Below are 16,285 nucleotides of genomic sequence, written 5' to 3' on the forward strand. Positions count from 1 at the left end.
GTGTCCCAAATTTCCCCCCCCAGAGCACCCATAGGGAGCAACGAGGGGCGGGAAAATGGGGAAAAATGGGGGAAAATAGGAAAAAATAGGAAAAAATGGGGAAAAATGGGAAAAAATGGGGAAAAGAGCAGGAAAAATGGGGGAAAAAAGGAGGCAAAATTCGGGAAACCTCTCCCGGATATTTTTTGGGGAGAAATCCCCCAAATCCCTCCCCAAGAGCACCCATAGGGAGCAACGAAGGAGCAGGAAAACGAGACCGAAACGAGCAAAAAAAAAAAAAACCACAAAAGAACCCGGGGATTTTTTCTTTTCCGGGGCGTTTTTTTCCGGGAAAGGGAAGGGGTAAAATTCCTAAAAAAAGCGGGGCTGGGTGGGTGGGGATTTTGGGATTTCAGGAGAGCTGGTGGGGGGCCTCGAGCATCTCCATGAGGAAGGTGTCGATGGGGGTGTCGCCGATGAGTTTGAAGAAGAAAAGGTGCTCGAGGCATTTGAGGCCGATGGAGCGCAGCGCCGGCAGCCGCAGCAGCAGCTTGGCGAACCTGGAGGGGCACCGGGACGTCCCATGGGGGATTTGGGGTGGTCCCGGTGGGATTCGGGGTGGTCTGGATGGGGTTTGGGGTGGTCTGGATGGGATTTGGGTCGTTCCCGATGGATTTGGGGTGGTCCTGAGGGATTTGGGTCGTTCGCGGTGGATTTGGGTCGTTCCCATGGGTTTGGGGTGGTCCTGATGGGGTTTGGGGTGATTTCGGATGGGTTTGGGGTGGTCCTGATGGATTCGGGTCATTCCTGATGGATTTGGGTCATTCCCATGGGTTTTGGAGTGGTCTGGATGGGATTTGGGTGATTTCGGATGGGTTTGGGGTGGTCCTGATGGATTTGGGTCGTTCCCAATGGATTTGGGTCATTCCCATGGGTTTGGGGTGGTCTTGATGGGTTTGGGGTGGTCTGGATGGGTTTGGGGTGGTCCTGATGGATTTGGGTCGTTCGCGGTGGATTTGGGTCGTTCCCATGGGTTTGGGGTGGTCTTGATGGGTTTGGGGCATTCCCATGGGTTTGGGGTGGTCCCAGTGGGATTCGGGGTGGTCTGGATGGGATTTGGGTGATTTCAGATGGGTTTGGGTCGTTCCCATGGGTTTGGGGTGGTCCTGATGGGGTTTGGGGTGTTCTTGATGGGTTTGGGGCATTCCCATGGGTTTGGGGTGGTCCCAGTGGGATTCGGGGTGGTCTGGATGGGATTTGGGTGATTTCAGATGGATTTGGGGTGGTCCTGATGGATTTGGGTCGTTTGCGGTGGATTTGGGTCGTTCCCATGGGTTTGGGGTGGTCCTGATGGGTTTGGGGTGGTCCCGGTGGGATTCGGGGTGGTCTGGATGGGGTTTGGGGTGGTCTGGATGGGATTTGGGTGATTTCGGATGGGTTTGGGTCGTTCCCATGGGTTTGGGGTGGTCTGGATGGGTTTGGGGTGGTCCTGATGGGTTTGGGTCGTTCCCAATGGATTTGAGTCATTCCCATGGGTTTGGGGTGGTTTGGATGGGATTTGGGGTGATTTCGGATGGGTTTGGGGTGGTCCTGATGGATTTGGGTCGTTCACGGTGGATTTGGGTCGTTCCTATGGGTTTGGGGTGGTCTTGATGGGGTTTGGGGTGGTTTGGATGGGATTTGGGTGATTTCGGATGGGTTTGGGGTGGTCCTGATGGATTTGGGTCGTTCCTGATGGATTCGGGTCGTTCCCATGGGTTTGGGGTGGTCCTGATGGGGTTTGGGTCATTCCCATGGGTTTGGGGTGGTCCTGATGGGATTCGGGGTGGTCTGGATGGGGTTTGGGGTGGTCTGGATGGGATTTGGGTGATTTTGGATGGGTTTGGGTCGTTCCCATGGGTTTGGGGTGGTCTTGATGGGTTTGGGGTGGTCCTGATGGGTTTGGGGCATTCCCAATGGATTTGAGTCATTCCCATGGGTTTTGGGGTGGTCTTGATGGGATTTGGGTGATTTCGGATGGGTTTGGGGTGGTCCTGATGGATTTGGGTCGTTCCCGATGGATTTGGGTCATTCCCATGGGTTTGGGGTGGTCCCGGTGGGATTCGGGGTGGTCTGGATGGGTTTTGGGGTGATTTTGGATGGATTTGGGTCGTTCCCATGGGTTTGGGGTGGTCTGGATGGATTCGGGTCGTTCCCGATGGATTTGGGTCGTTCCCATGGATTTGGGGTGGTCCTGATGGGTTTGGGGTGATTTTGGATGGGTTTGGGTCATTCCCATGGGTTTGGGGTGGTCTGGATGGGTTTGGGGTGGTCCTGATGGGTTTGGGGTGATTTTGGATGGATTTGGGTCGTTCCCATGGGTTTGGGGTGGTCTGGATGGGGTTTGGGGTGGTCTTGAATTCCCCAAAATGCCCCCAAATTCCCCTTTTTCCCCCCCAAACCTTCCTGGCATCCCCCAAAATTCCCCCCAAAACTCTCCAAAATCCCCCCAAAATTCCCAAAAATCCCCCCCCAAATCTCCATTTTCTCCCCCCAAACCTTCCAAAAATCCCTCCAAAATTCCCCAAAATTCCCCCCAAATCCCCATTTTCTCCCCTCAAACCTTCCTGGAATCCCCTGAAATTCCCAAAAATCCCCCCCAAAATGGATTTGGGTGATTTCGGATGGGTTTGGGGTGGTTCTGGTGGGGTTTGGGTGATTTCCCCCATTTCCCCCCCAATTTTTCCCATTTCTTCCCCGTTATCCCCATTTTCCCCCATTTTTTCCCCATTTTCCCCCTTTTTTTCCCCATTTTTCCCCTTTCCCCCCCTTTTTTTCCCATTCCCCCCCCATTTTTTCCCTCTTCTCCCCCCATTTCCCTCCCAATTTTTCCCATTTCCTCCCCATTTTCCCAATTTTCCCCATTTTTCCCATTTTCCTCCCATTTTTCCCCCCTTTCCTCCCCATTTTCCCCATTTTTTCCCATTTCCCCTGATTTTTCCCTCTTTTCCCCCCCATTTCCCCCCCAATTTTTCCCATTTTCCCCATTTCCCCCCTTTTTTACCCCATTTCCCCCCATTTTTTTCCCATTTTTCCCTCTTTTCCCCCCATTTCCCCCCCATTTTTCCCCCATTTTTCCCCAATTTTTCCCATTCCCCCCCCAATTTTTCCCCATTTTCCTCCCATTTTTTCCCCGATTTTTCCCTCTTTTCCCCCCATTTCCCCCCCAATTTTTCCCATTTTTCCCTTGGTTTTCCCCATTTTTCCCCAATTTCCCCCCATTTTCCCCCCCTTTTCCCCATTTTTCCCAAATTCCCGTTTTTTCTCCCCAAATACCGGCCCTGCTGCTCGGGGTATTTCTGTTTGCAGTAGGATTCCAGGGAGGCGTAAACCTTCTCCCGGAGCAGCTCCACCTCCGACGGGTTCGAGAGCCCCTTGGCATCTGGAAAACCCCAAAATCCCCGGAATTCACCCCAAAAATTCCGGGATATTCCAAAACCCTCAAAATCCCCCAATAAATCCCCCAGAAAAGCCCCAAAATCCCCAAAAATCCCCCCAAAAGCGCCCCAAAATCCCTCCCAAGCTCCACTTCTGGTGGGTTCGAGAGTCCCTTGGTGTCTGGAAAGCCCCAAAATCCCGGGAATTCACCCCAAAAATTCCGGGATATTCCAAAATCCTCAAAAATCCCCAAAAAATGCCCAAAAATGCCTAAAAATGCCCCAAAAATCCCCCAAAATCTCCCCAAAATCCCTCCCAAGCTCCACTTCTGATGGGTTCGAGAGTCCCTGGGTGTCTGGAAAGCCCCAAAATCCCCGGAATTCACCCCAAAAATTCCGGGATATTCCAAAACCCTCAAAAATGCCCCAAAAAATCCCCAAAATCCCTTTCCCTCCCAGATTCCCCCAAATTCCCACTTTTCTCCCTCCAAACCCTCCCAAAACTCCCCAAAATCCCCCAAATTCCCCCAAAATCCCCCCCAAAATCCCCATTTTCTCCCTCCAAACCTTCCCAGAACCCTCCCAAATTCCCCCAAAATTCCTGAAATTCCCCCCGAAATTCCCAAAAATCCCCCAAAATTCCCCCAAATCCCCCTTTTCTTCCCCCAAACCTCCCCAAAATCCCACTTTTTCTCCTCAAAATTCCCCCAAATTCCCCTTTCCTCCCCCCAAACCTTCCCAGCACCCTCTCAAAATTCCCCAAATTCCCCAAATTCTCCCCAAAATTCCCGAAATTCCCCATTTTTCCCCCAAACCTTCTGAAAGTCCCCCAAAATTTCCCAAATTCTCCCCCAAATTCCCCCTTTTCTCCCCCAAACCCTCCCAAAACTCCCCCAAATCCCCCCAGAATTCCCAAAAATCCCCCAAATTCCCCCAAAATCCCCATTTTCTCCCCACAAATCTTCCCAAATTCCCAAAATCCTCCCAAAATTCCCAAAAATCCCCCAAAATCCCCCTTTCCTCCCCCCAAACCTTCCCAGAACCCTCCCAAAATTCCCCAAAATTCCCCAAATTCTCCCCAAAATTCCCGAAATTCCCCATTTTTCCCCCCAAACCTTCCAAAAATCCCCCAAAATCCCCCAAATTCTCCCCAATTTCCCCCTTTTCTCCCCCCAAACCCTCCCAAAACTCCCCAAAATCCCCCCAAAATCCCCCCAAAATCCCCCAAATTCCCCCAAAATCCCCATTTTCTCCCCACAAATCTTCCCAAATTCCCAAAATCCCCCCAAAATTCCCAAGAATTCCCCCAAATTCCCATTTCCTCCCCCCAAACCTTCCCAGAACCCTCCCAAAATTCCCCAAATTCCCCAAAACTCCCCCAAATCCCCATTTTTCCCCCCCAAACCTTCCAAAAATCCCCCAAAATCCCCCAAATTCTCCCCCAAATTCCCCCTTTTCTCCCCCCAAACCCTCCCAAAACTCCCCAAAATCCCCCCAGAATTCCCAAAAATCCCCCAAATTCCCCCAAAATCCCCATTTTCTCCCCACAAATCTTCCCAAATTCCCAAAATCCCCCCAAAATTCCCAAAAATCCCCCAAAATCCCCCTTTTCTCCCCCCAAACCTTCCCAGAACCCTCCCAAAATTCCCAAAATTCCCCAAATTCTCCCCAAAATTCCCCATTTTTCCCCCCAAACCTTCCAAAAATCCCCCCAGAATTCCCAAAAATCCCCCAAAATCCCCCCAAAATCCCCATTTCCTCCCCCCAAACCTTCCCAGAACCCTCCCAAAATTCCCCAAATTCCCCAAATTCTCCCCAAAATTCCCGAAAATCCCCCAAAATTCCCCCTTTTCTCCCCCCAAACCCTCCCAAAACTCCCCAAAATCCCCCCAGAATTCCCAAAAATCCCCCAAATCCCCCCAAAATCCCCCTTTCCTCCCCCCAAACCTTCCCAGAACCCTCCCAAAATTCCCCAAAATTCCCCAAATTCTCCCCAAAATTCCCGAAATTCCCCATTTCTTCCCCCCAAACCTTCCAAAAATCCCCCAAAATTTCCCAAATTCTCCCCCAAATTCCCCCTTTTCTCCCCCCAAACCCTCCCAAAACTCCCCAAAATCCCCGCAGAATTCCCAAAAATCCCCCAAATTCCCCATTTCCTCCCCCCAAACCTTCCCAAAACCCTCCCAAAATTCCCCCAAATTCCCCAAATTCTCCCCAAAACTCCCAAAATTCCCCATTTTTCCTCCCAAACCTTCCAAAAATCCCCCCAAAATCCCCCAAATTCCCCCCAAATTCCCCAAAATCCCCCCCAAAATCCCCCTTTCCTGCCCCCAAACCTTCTCAGAACCCTCCTAAAAATTCCCAAAATTTCCCAAATTCTCCCCCAAATTCCCCAAAATCCCCCCAAACCTTCCAAAAATCCTCCAAAATTTCCCAAATTCTCCCCCAAATTCCAACTTTTCTCCCCCCAAACCCTCCCAAAACTCCCGAAAATCCCCCCAAAATTCCCAAAAATCCCCCAAAATCCCCCTTTCCTCCCCCCAAACCTTCCCAAAACCCTCCCAAAATTCCCAAAATTCCCCAAATTCTCCCCAAAATTCCCAAAAATCCCCCAAAATTCCCCCTTTTCTCCCTCCAAACCCTCCCAAAACTCCCCCAAATCCCCCCAAAATTCCCAAAAATCCCCCAAATTCCCCCAAAATCCCCCTTTTCTCCCCACAAACCTTCCCAGAACCCTCCCAAAATTCCCGAAATTCCCCAAATTCTCCCCAAAATTCCCGAAAATCCCCCAAAATTCCCCCTTTTCTTCCCCCAAACCCTCCCAAAATTCCCAAATTCTCCCCAAAAATCCCCCAAATCCCCCCAAATCCCCATTTCCTCCCCCCAAACCTTCCCAGAACCCTCCCAAAATTCCCCCAAATTCCCCAAATTCTCCCCAAAATTCCCCAAAATTCCCGAAATCCCCCAAATTCCCGCACCGGGGTTGAAGAGGATGATGGCTCTGAGGCAGCCGAGCTCCGTCTTGTCCATCCTCATGTCGCGCATTTTGGACACCAGCTCCGTCAGAACCCTGGGAATTCCGGGAATTCCGGGAATTTCGGGAATTTCGGGAATTCTGGCACCTCCCCCGAGGTTTCCCGGGAGGTCGGGAAGCGCCGGGATCCCAAAATTCCCCGAAATTCCTTCGGGATTTGGGGATTTGGGAGGGATTTGAGGGGATTTTTGGGGGGAATTTGGAAGGGTTTGGAAGGAATTTTGGGAATTTTGGGAATTTTGTGAATTCAGGGCCCTCCTGGGATTTTGGGAAGCGCCGGGATCCCCAAATTCCCCAAAATTCTTTTGGAATTCGGGGGGTTTTGGGAATTTTTGCTGGATTTGGAAGGGTTTGGAAGGAATTTTGGGAATTTTGGGATTCAGAGTCGGATCCTGGAATTTTGGGAAGCTCCAGGTGCCGAAATTCCCCAAAATTCCTTCAGGATTTGGGGGTTCCAGGGGTATTTTAGGGGAGTTTAGGGGGAATTTGAAGGAATTTTGGGAATTTTGGGAATTTTGGGATTCAGGGTCGGATCCTGGAATTTTGGGAAGCTCCAGGTGCCGAAATTCCCCAAAATTCCTTCGAAATTTTGGAGTTCCAGAGGGATTTGAGGGGATTTTGGGGAATTTTTGGAAGGATTTGGAAGGAATTTTGGGAATTTTGGGAATTTTGGGATTCAGGGTCGGATCCTGGAATTTTGGGAAGCGCCGGGATCCCGAAATTCCCCAAAATTCCTTTGGAATTTGGGGGTTCCAGAAGGATTTTTGGCGATTTTTGGGGAGAATATGAAGGGTTTGGAAGGAATTTTGGGAATTTTGGGAATTTTGGGAATTCAGGGCCCTCCCGGGATTTTGGGAAGCGCCGGGATCCCCAAATTCCCCAAAATTCTTTTGGAATTCGGGGGGTTTTGGGAATTTTTGCTGGATTTGGAAGGGTTTGGAAGGAATTTTGGGAATTTTGGGATTCAGGGTCGGATCCTGGAATTTTGGGAAGCTCCAGGTGCCGAAATTCCCCAAAATTCCTTCGGGATTTGGGGGTTCCAGGGGTATTTTAGGGGAGTTTAGGGGGAATTTGAAGGAATTTTGGGAATTTTGGGAATTTTGGGATTCAGGGTCGGATCCTGGAATTTTGGGAAGCTCCAGGATCCTGAAATTCCCCAAAATTCCTTTGGGATTTGGGGGTTCCAGAAGGATTTTTGGGGATTTTTGGGGATTTTTGGGGAGAATTTGAAGGGTTTGGAAGGAATTTTGGGAATTTTGGGAATTTTGGGATTCAGGGTCGGATCCTGGAATTTTGGGAAGCGCCGGGATCCCGAAATTCCCCAAAATTCCTTTGGAATTTGGGGGTTCCGGAGGGATTTTTGGGGATTTTTGGGGAGAATTTGAAGGGTTTGGAAGGAATTTTGGGAATTTTGGGATCCAGGAAAAATCCCCAAAAATTCCAGTGATCCCCAAATTTCGGCAATTCCCCAAAACTCCCAAATTCCAGCCAAATCCAGAGGAAAATCTGGGATTTTGGGGGATTTTTCAGAGGATTTTTTTTGGAATTTGGTTTTTTTGAAGGAATTTTTGGAATTTTGGAGGGAATTTTTTGGGGATTTTTGGCTTTTTTTGGGATTTTGGGATCCAGGAAAAATCCCAAAAAATCTTGGAGCCTCCCAAATTTTGGGAATTCCCCAAGATTCCCAAACCCCACCCAAACCCAGCCAAAAATTTAAGATTTTGGCCGTTTCTGGTCGGATTTTCTTGGGGTTTTTTTGGGATTTAGGGTTTTTTGAGGGAATTTTTGGGGACTTTTGGCATTTTTTGGGATTTTGGACACCAGCAAAAATCCCCAAAAAATTCCAGCAATCCCCAAATTTCGAGAACTCCCCAAACCTCCCAAACCCCACCCAAACCCAGCTAAAAATTTCAGATTTTGGGGATTTGGGGGCGGATTTTCTTGGGGTTTTTTTGAGATTTAGGGTTTTTGGAGGGAATTTTTTGGGGATTTTTGGCTTTTTTTGGGATTTTGGACACCAGCAAAAATCCCCAAAAAATTCCAGTGATCCCCAAATTTTGGGAATTTCCCCAAACCTCCCAAACCCCACCCAAACCCAGCTAAAAAATTTCAGATTTTGGCCGTTTCTGGTGGGATTTTCTTGGGGTTTTTTTTGATTTGGGGTTTTTTTTGAGGAAATTTTGGGGATTTTTGGTATTTTTTGGGATTTTGGGATCCAGGAGAAATCCCCAAAAATTCCAGCGATCCCCAAATTTCGAGAACTCCCCAAACCTCCCAAACCCCACCCAAACCCAGCTAAAAAATTTCAGATTTTGGCCGTTTCTGGTCGGATTTTCTCGGGGTTTTTTTTGGGATTGAGGGTTTTTTTTGGGGAATGGGGATTTTTTGGGGGAATTGGGGATTTTTTGGGGCTGGGGGGGTGCCCACCTGTCGAAGATGGCACCGACGCCGGCGCTGTGGGCGCTGTTGCGGTGAACGTGGAGCCCCGTGGCCAAGAGGATCCCGTCCTTGACGGCGATGGAGCGGTGCGAGAACGACGCGATCAGCAGCTCGTTCCAGCCTGAAATTCCCACAGCTCAGGCAGATTTTGGGGATTTTTGGGGAGTTTTGGGGTTTTTTGGGAATTTTCGGGGGGTTTGGGGAAGGAAAAGGTAAAAAATCCGGGGGAAAAAGGACAAAGTTTGGAGGGAAAAAGTCAAAATTGGAGGGGAAAGGCTCTGAAATGGAAGGGAAATTGTGGGAATTTCCAGGGATTTTTGGGGGATTTTTTGGAATTTTGGGGATTTTTTGGGGTTTTTGGGAGATTTTGGGGAGTTTTTGGGAATTTTCGGGGGTTTTTGGGAGGGAAAAGGTAAAAAATCCGGGGGAAAAAGGACAAAATTTGGAGGGAAAAAGTCAAAATTGGAGGGGAAAAGCTCCGAAATCAAAGGGAAATTGTGGGAATTTCCAGGGATTTTTTGGGGAATTTTTTGGAATTTTGGGGATTTTTTGGGTTTTTTGGGAGATTTTGGGGAGTTTTTGGGAATTTTCGGGGGGTTTGGGAGGGAAAAGGTAAAAAATCCGGGGGAAAAAGGACAAAATTTGGAGGGAAAAAGTCAAAATTGGAGGGGAAAGGCTCTGAAATGGAAGGGAAATTGTGGGAATTTCCAGGGATTTTTTGGGGAATTTTTTGGAAATTTGGGGGATTTTTTTTTGTTTTTTTGGGGAGTTTCAGGGGTTTTTGGGGGGTTTTGGGAGGGAGAAGGTAAAAATCCGGGGAAAAATGGTAAAATTTGGAGGGAAAATGTCAAAATCCAGAGAGAAACCCCCAAATTTATGGGGTGGGAAATGGGGATCAGCTCGTGCCAGCCTGAAATTCCCACGGCTCGGGCAGATTTTGGGGATTTTTGGGGAGTTTTGGGGTTTTTTGGGAATTTTCGGGGGTTTTGGGGAAGGAAAAGGTAAAAAATCCGGGGGAAAAAGGACAAAGTTTGGAGGGAAAAAGTCAAAATTGGAGGGGAAAGGCTCTGAAATGGAAGGGAAATTGTGGGAATTTCCAGGGATTTTTGGGGAATTTGGGGGATTTTTTGGGGTTTTTGGGGGATTTTGGGGAGTTTTTGGGAATTTTCGGGGGGTTTGGGGAAGGAAAAGGTAAAAAATCCGGGGGAAAAAGGACAAAGTTTGGAGGGAAAAAGTCAAAATTGGAGGGGAAAGGCTCTGAAATGGAAGGGAAATTGTGGGAATTTCCAGGGATTTTTGGGGAAATTGGGGGATTTTTTGGGGTTTTTGGGGGATTTGGGGGAGTTTTTGGGAATTTTCGGGGGGTTTGGGGAAGGAAAAGGTAAAAAATCCGGGGGAAAAAGGACAAAGTTTGGAGGGAAAAAGTCAAAATTGGAGGGGAAAGGCTCTGAAATGGAAGGGAAATTGTGGGAATTTCCAGGGATTTTTGGGGAAATTGGGGGATTTTTTGGGGTTTTTGGGGGATTTGGGGGAGTTTTTGGGAATTTTCGGGGGGTTTGGGGAAGGAAAAGGTAAAAAATCCGGGGGAAAAAGGACAAAATTTGGAGGGAAAAAGTCAAAATTGGAGGGGAAAGGCTCTGAAATGGAAGGGAAATTGTGGGAATTTCCAGGGATTTTTGGGGGATTTTTTGGAATTTTGGGGATTTTTTGGGGTTTTTGGGGGATTTGGGGGAGTTTTTGGGAATTTTCGGGGGGTTTGGGGAAGGAAAAGGTAAAAAATCCGGGGGAAAAAGGACAAAGTTTGGAGGGAAAAAGTCAAAATTGGAGGGGAAAGGCTCTGAAATGGAAGGGAAAATGTGGGAATTTCCAGGGATTTTTGGGGAATTTTTGGGATTTTTTGGGTTTTTTGGGGGATTTTGGGGAGTTTTTGGGAATTTTCGGGGGGTTTGGGAGGGAAAAGGTAAAAAATCCGGGGGAAAAAGGAGAAAGTTTGGAGGGAAAAAGTCAAAATTGGAGGGGAAAGGCTCTGAAATGGAAGGGAAATTGTGGGAATTTCCAGGGATTTTTTGGGGAATTTGGGGGATTTTTTGGGTTTTTTGGGGGATTTTGGGGTTTTTTGGGAATTTTCGGGGGGTTTGGGGAAGGAAAAGGTAAAAAATCCGGGGGGAAAAGGACAAAGTTTGGAGGGAAAAAGTCAAAATTGGAGGGGAAAGGCTCTGAAATGGAAGGGAAATTGTGGGAATTTCCAGGGATTTTTTGGGGAATTTTTTGGAATTTTGGGGATTTTTTGGGGTTTTGGGGGATTTTGGGGATTTTTTGGGAATTTTCAGGGGTTTGGGGAAGGAAAAGGTAAAAAATCCGGGGGAAAAAGGACAAAGTTTGGAGGGAAAAAGTCAAAATTGGAGGGGAAAGGCTCTGAAATGGAAGGGAAATTGTGGGAATTTCCAGGGATTTTTTGGGGATTTTTTTGGAAATTTGGGGGATTTTTTTTTGTTTTTTTGGGGAGTTTCAGGGGTTTTTGGGGGGTTTTGGGAGGGAGAAGGTAAAAATCCGGGGAAAAATGGTAAAATTTGGAGGGAAAATGTCAAAATCCAGAGAGAAACCCCCAAATTTATGGGGTGGGAAATGGGGATCAGCTCGTGCCAGCCTGAAAGGCCCACGGTTCGGGGAGATTTTGGGGATTTTTGGGGAGTTTTGGGGAGTTTTGGGGAGTTTTTGGAATTTTCAGGGGTTTTTGGGAGGGAAAAGGTAAAAAATCCGGGGGAAAAAGGACAAAGTTTGGAGGGAAAAAGTCAAAATTGGAGGGGAAAAGCTCTGAAGTCAAAGGGAAAATGTGGGAATTTCCAGGGATTTTTTGGGAATTTTTGGGATTTTTTGGGGTTTTTGGGGGATTTGGGGGAGTTTTTCGGAATTTTCGGGGGTTTGGGGAAGGAAAAGGTAAAAAATCCGGGGGAAAAAGGACAAAATTTGGAGGGAAAAAGTCGAAATTGGAGGGGAAAGGCTCTGAAATGGAAGGGAAAATGTGGGGATTTCCAGGGATTTTTTGGGGAATTTTTTGGAATTTTGGGGATTTTTTGGGTTTTTTGGGAGATTTTGGGGAGTTTTTGGGAATTTTCGGGGGTTTTTGGGAGGGAAAAGGTAAAAAATCCGGGGGAAAAAGGACAAAGTTTGGAGGGAAAAAGTCAAAATTGGAGGGGAAAGGCTCTGAAATGGAAGGGAAATTGTGGGAATTTCCAGGGATTTTTGGGGGATTTGGGGGATTTTTTGGGGTTTTTGGGGGATTTTGGGGAGTTTTTGGGAATTTTCGGGGGGTTTTGGGAGGGAAAAGGTAAAAAATCCGGGGGAAAAAGGACAAAGTTTGGAGGGAAAAAGTCAAAATTGGAGGGGAAAGGCTCTGAAATGGAAGGGAAATTGTGGGAATTTCCAGGGATTTTTGGGGGATTTGGGGGATTTTTTGGGGTTTTTGGGGGATTTTGGGGAGTTTTTGGGAATTTTCGGGGGGTTTTGGGAGGGAAAAGGTAAAAAATCCGGGGGAAAAAGGACAAAGTTTGGAGGGAAAAAGTGAAAATTGGAGGGGAAAGGCTCTGAAATGGAAGGGAAATTGTGGGAATTTCCAGGGATTTTTGGGGGATTTTTGGGATTTTTTAGGGTTTTTGGGGGATTTTGGGGAGTTTTTGGGAATTTTCGGGGGGTTTTGGGAGGGAAAAGGTAAAAAATCCGGGGGAAAAAGGACAAAGTTTGGAGGGAAAAAGTCAAAATTGGAGGGGAAAGGCTCTGAAATGGAAGGGAAATTGTGGGAATTTCCAGGGATTTTTTTTGGGAATTTTTGGGAATTTGGGGGATTTCTTTTTTTTTTTTTTTTTGGGGATTTTTTGGGGTTTTTCGGGGGGTTTGGGAGGGAGAAGGTAAAAATCCGGGGAAAAATGGTAAAATTTGGAGGGAAAATGTCAAAATCCAGAGAGAAACCCCCAAATTTATGGGGTGGGAAATGGGGATCAGCTCGTGCCAGCCTGAAAGGCCCACGGTTCGGGGAGATTTTGGGGATTTTTGGGGAGTTTTGGGGAGTTTTGGGGAGTTTTTGGGAATTTTCGGGGGTTTTTGGGAGGGAAAAGGTAAAAAATCCGGGGGAAAAAGGACAAAGTTTGGAGGGAAAAAGTCAAAATTGGAGGGGAAAAGCTCTGAAGTCAAAGGGAAAATGTGGGAATTTCCAGGGATTTTTTGGGAATTTTTGGGATTTTTTGGGGTTTTTGGGGGATTTTGGGGATTTTTTGGGAATTTTCGGGGGGTTTGGGGAAGGAAAAGGTAAAAAATCCGGGGGAAAAAGGACAAAATTTGGAGGGAAAAAGTCAAAATTGGAGGGGAAAGGCTCTGAAATGGAAGGGAAATTGTGGGAATTTCCAGGGATTTTTTGGGGAATTTTTTTGAATTTTGGGGATTTTTTGGGGTTTTGGGGGATTTTGGGGAGTTTTTGGGAATTTTCGGGGGTTTTTGGGAGGGAAAAGGTAAAAAATCCGGGGGAAAAAGGACAAAGTTTGGAGGGAAAAAGTCAAAATTGGAGGGGAAAGGCTCTGAAATGGAAGGGAAAATGTGGGAATTTCCAGGGATTTTTTTTGAATTTGGGGGATTTTTTGGGGTTTTTGGGGGATTTTGGGGACTTTTTGGGAATTTTCGGGGGGTTTGGGGAAGGAAAAGGTAAAAAATCCGGGGGAAAAAGGACAAAATTTGGAGGGAAAAAGTGAAAATTGGAGGGGAAAGGCTCTGAAATGGAAGGGAAATTGTGGGAATTTCCAGGGATTTTTGGGGGATTTTTGGGATTTTTTGGGGTTTTTGGGGGATTTGGGGGAGTTTTTGGGAATTTTCGGGGGGTTTGGGGAAGGAAAAGGTAAAAAATCCGGGGGAAAAAGGACAAAATTGAGAGGGAAAAAGTCAAAATTGGAGGGGAAAGGCTCTGAAATGGAAGGGAAATTGTGGGAATTTCCAGGGATTTTTGGGGGATTTGGGGGATTTTTTGGGGTTTTTGGGGGATTTTGGGGATTTTTTGGGAATTTTCGGGGGGTTTGGGAGTGAAAAGGGCGAAATTCAGGAAAAAAAAGGCAAAATTTTGAGGGGAAAACATCAAAATTTGAGGGGAAAAGCTCTGAAATTGAAGGGAAATTGTGGGAATTTCCAGGGATTTTGGGGGAATTTTTTTTTGGGCTTTTTGGGATTTTTTTGGGAAGTTTGGGGAGTTTTATTGAATTTTTGGGAATTTTGGGAATGAAAAGGCAAAAATCCGGGGAAAAAATGGCAAAATTTGGAGGGAAATTGTGAAAATTGGAGGGGGAAAACTCTGAAATCGAAGGATTCCCCAAAATCCCCTCAAATTCCCACAAATCCCCCCCAAAACCGCCCCAAATCCCTCTCAGAATTCCTAAAATTCCTCCCAAAATTCCCAAATCCATCCCAAAATCCCCCCAAACCTCCCAAAAACTCCCAAAATTCCCCCCAAACTCCTTCAAACTCGCCCCAAACCTCCCCAAATCCTCCCGAAACCGCCCCCAAACCTCCCCAAATCCCCCCCAAACCTCCCCAAAACCGCCCCAAATCCCTCCCAAAATTCCCAAATCCATCCCAAAAATTCCCAAAATTCCCAAATCCCTCCCAAAATTCCCAAATCCCTCCCTAAATCCCCCTCAAATCCCCCCAAAACCTCCCCAAACTCCTTCAAACTCGCCCCAAACCTCCCCAAATCCCCCCCAAACCGCCCCAAATCCTCCCGAAACCGCCCCAAATCCCTCCCAGCATTCCCGAAATTCCCGGAATTCCCTCCCAAAATTCCCAAACCCCTCCCAAAATCCACCTCAACCCCCCCAAAACCCCCCAAACCTCCCCAAATCCCCCTCAAATCTCCCCAAATCCTCCCCAAATCCCCCTCAAATCTCCCCTGAACCTCCCCAAATCCTCCCGAAACCGCCCCAAATCCCTCCCAAAATTCCTAAAATCCCTCCCAAAATTCCCAAATCCATCCCAAAATCTCCAAAATTCCCAAATCCCTCCCAAAATTCCCAAATCTATCTCAAAATCTCCAAAATTCCCAAATCCCTCCCAAAATTCCCAAACCCCTCCCCAAAACCCCCTCAACCCCCCCAAAACTCCCCAAACCTCCCCAAATCTCCCCCAAACCTCCCCAAATCCTCCCGAAACCGCCCCAAATCCCTCCCAAAATTCCTAAAATCCCTCCCAAAATTCCCAAATCCATCCCAAAATCTCCAAAATTCCCAAATCCCTCCCAAAATTCCCAAACCCCTCCAAAATCCCCCTCAATCCCCCCAAACCACCCCCAAAACCTCCTCAAAACCCCCCAAACTCCTTCAAACTCGCCCCAAACCTCCCCAAATCCTCCCGAAACCGCCCCAAATCCCTTCCCAAATTCCTAAAATTCCTCCCAAAATTCCCAAATCCATCCCAAAAATTCCCAAAATTCCCAAATCCCTCCAAAATCCACCTCAATCCCCCCAAACCACCCCCAAAACCCCCTCAAACCTCCCCAAATCTCCCCCAAACCGCCCCAAATCCTCCCCAAATCCCCCCCAAACCGCCCCAAATCCTCCCGAAACCGCCCCAAATCCTCCCAAAATTCCCGAAATTCCCGGAATTCCCTCCCAAAATTCCCAAACCCCTCCCAAAATTCCTAAAATTCCCAAACCCCTCCCTAAATCCCCCTCAAATCCCCCAAACCTCCCCAAACCCCCCCCAAACCTCCCCAAACCTCCCCAAATCTCTCCCAAACCTCCCCAAATCCTCCCGAAAGCGCCCCAAATCCCTCCCAGCATTCCCGAAATTCCCGGAATTCCGGGAATTCCGGGAATTGCCGCTCACCAGCCCGCAGCAGGATGACCTGGTCGTCCAAGGGGAGCCCCGAGAAGTGGGGGACCCTCTTGGCCCACTCGACGAGGGTGAAGAGCTGCTTGTCGGCCGCCTGGCAGATGTTGGTCACCGGGTCATTGGGCTGAATTTGGGGCGATTTGGGGGCAAATTGAGACCCCCCCCGACATTCCCGAAATCCCAATCCCGTCCCGGAATTCCCAAAGGAAAAAAACCCGGGAAAAATCCGATCCCGAACGGCCGAAATCGGCGCGAGAATGGGGAAATTTAACCAGAAAACGGCTGGAATTGGAGAGAAAGTCCCAAATTTTGGGGGAATTTTGGGGGATTTTGGGGGAATTGGGATCCTCCCCGATATTCCCGAAATCCCAATCCTGTCCCGGAATTCCCAAAGGAAAAAAACCCGGGAAAATCCAATCCCGAATGGCTGAAATTGGCCCAAAAATGGGAAAATTCAACCTAAAATGGCAGAAATTTGAAAGATTTTGGGCAATTTTGGGGAAATTTAGGGCAATTTTGGGGGAATTGAGACCCCCCCCGACATTCCCGAAAT

The 16,285-nt window shown here is 47.8% G+C and overlaps 1 protein-coding gene across 2 annotated transcripts in view; it reads right to left on the reverse strand.

The window, feature by feature from the left end:
- Positions 1-256: 256 nt before the first annotated feature.
- Positions 257-16,285, reverse strand: part of RXRB (retinoid X receptor beta) — a 40,429-nt gene continuing 24,400 nt past the window's right edge. Inside the window, exons 6-10 of one of the 2 annotated variants that reach the window (XM_082300023.1) lie at positions 15,727-15,826; positions 8,857-8,989; positions 6,374-6,465; positions 3,295-3,400; positions 257-539 (exon numbers count right to left, since the gene is read on the reverse strand). In XM_082300023.1, the coding sequence (XP_082156149.1) occupies positions 392-539; positions 3,295-3,400; positions 6,374-6,465; positions 8,857-8,989; positions 15,727-15,826 (579 nt within the window). In that variant the 3' untranslated portion in view covers positions 257-391. Of the gene's footprint in view, positions 540-3,294; positions 3,401-6,373; positions 6,466-8,856; positions 8,990-15,726; positions 15,857-16,285 lie in introns of both variants that reach the window. The other variant, XM_082300022.1, reaches the window with a different exon arrangement.

This window comes from Coloeus monedula (assembly GCF_965178545.1).
Source record: "Coloeus monedula genome assembly, chromosome: 36".
NCBI lineage: Eukaryota > Metazoa > Chordata > Aves > Passeriformes > Corvidae > Coloeus > Coloeus monedula.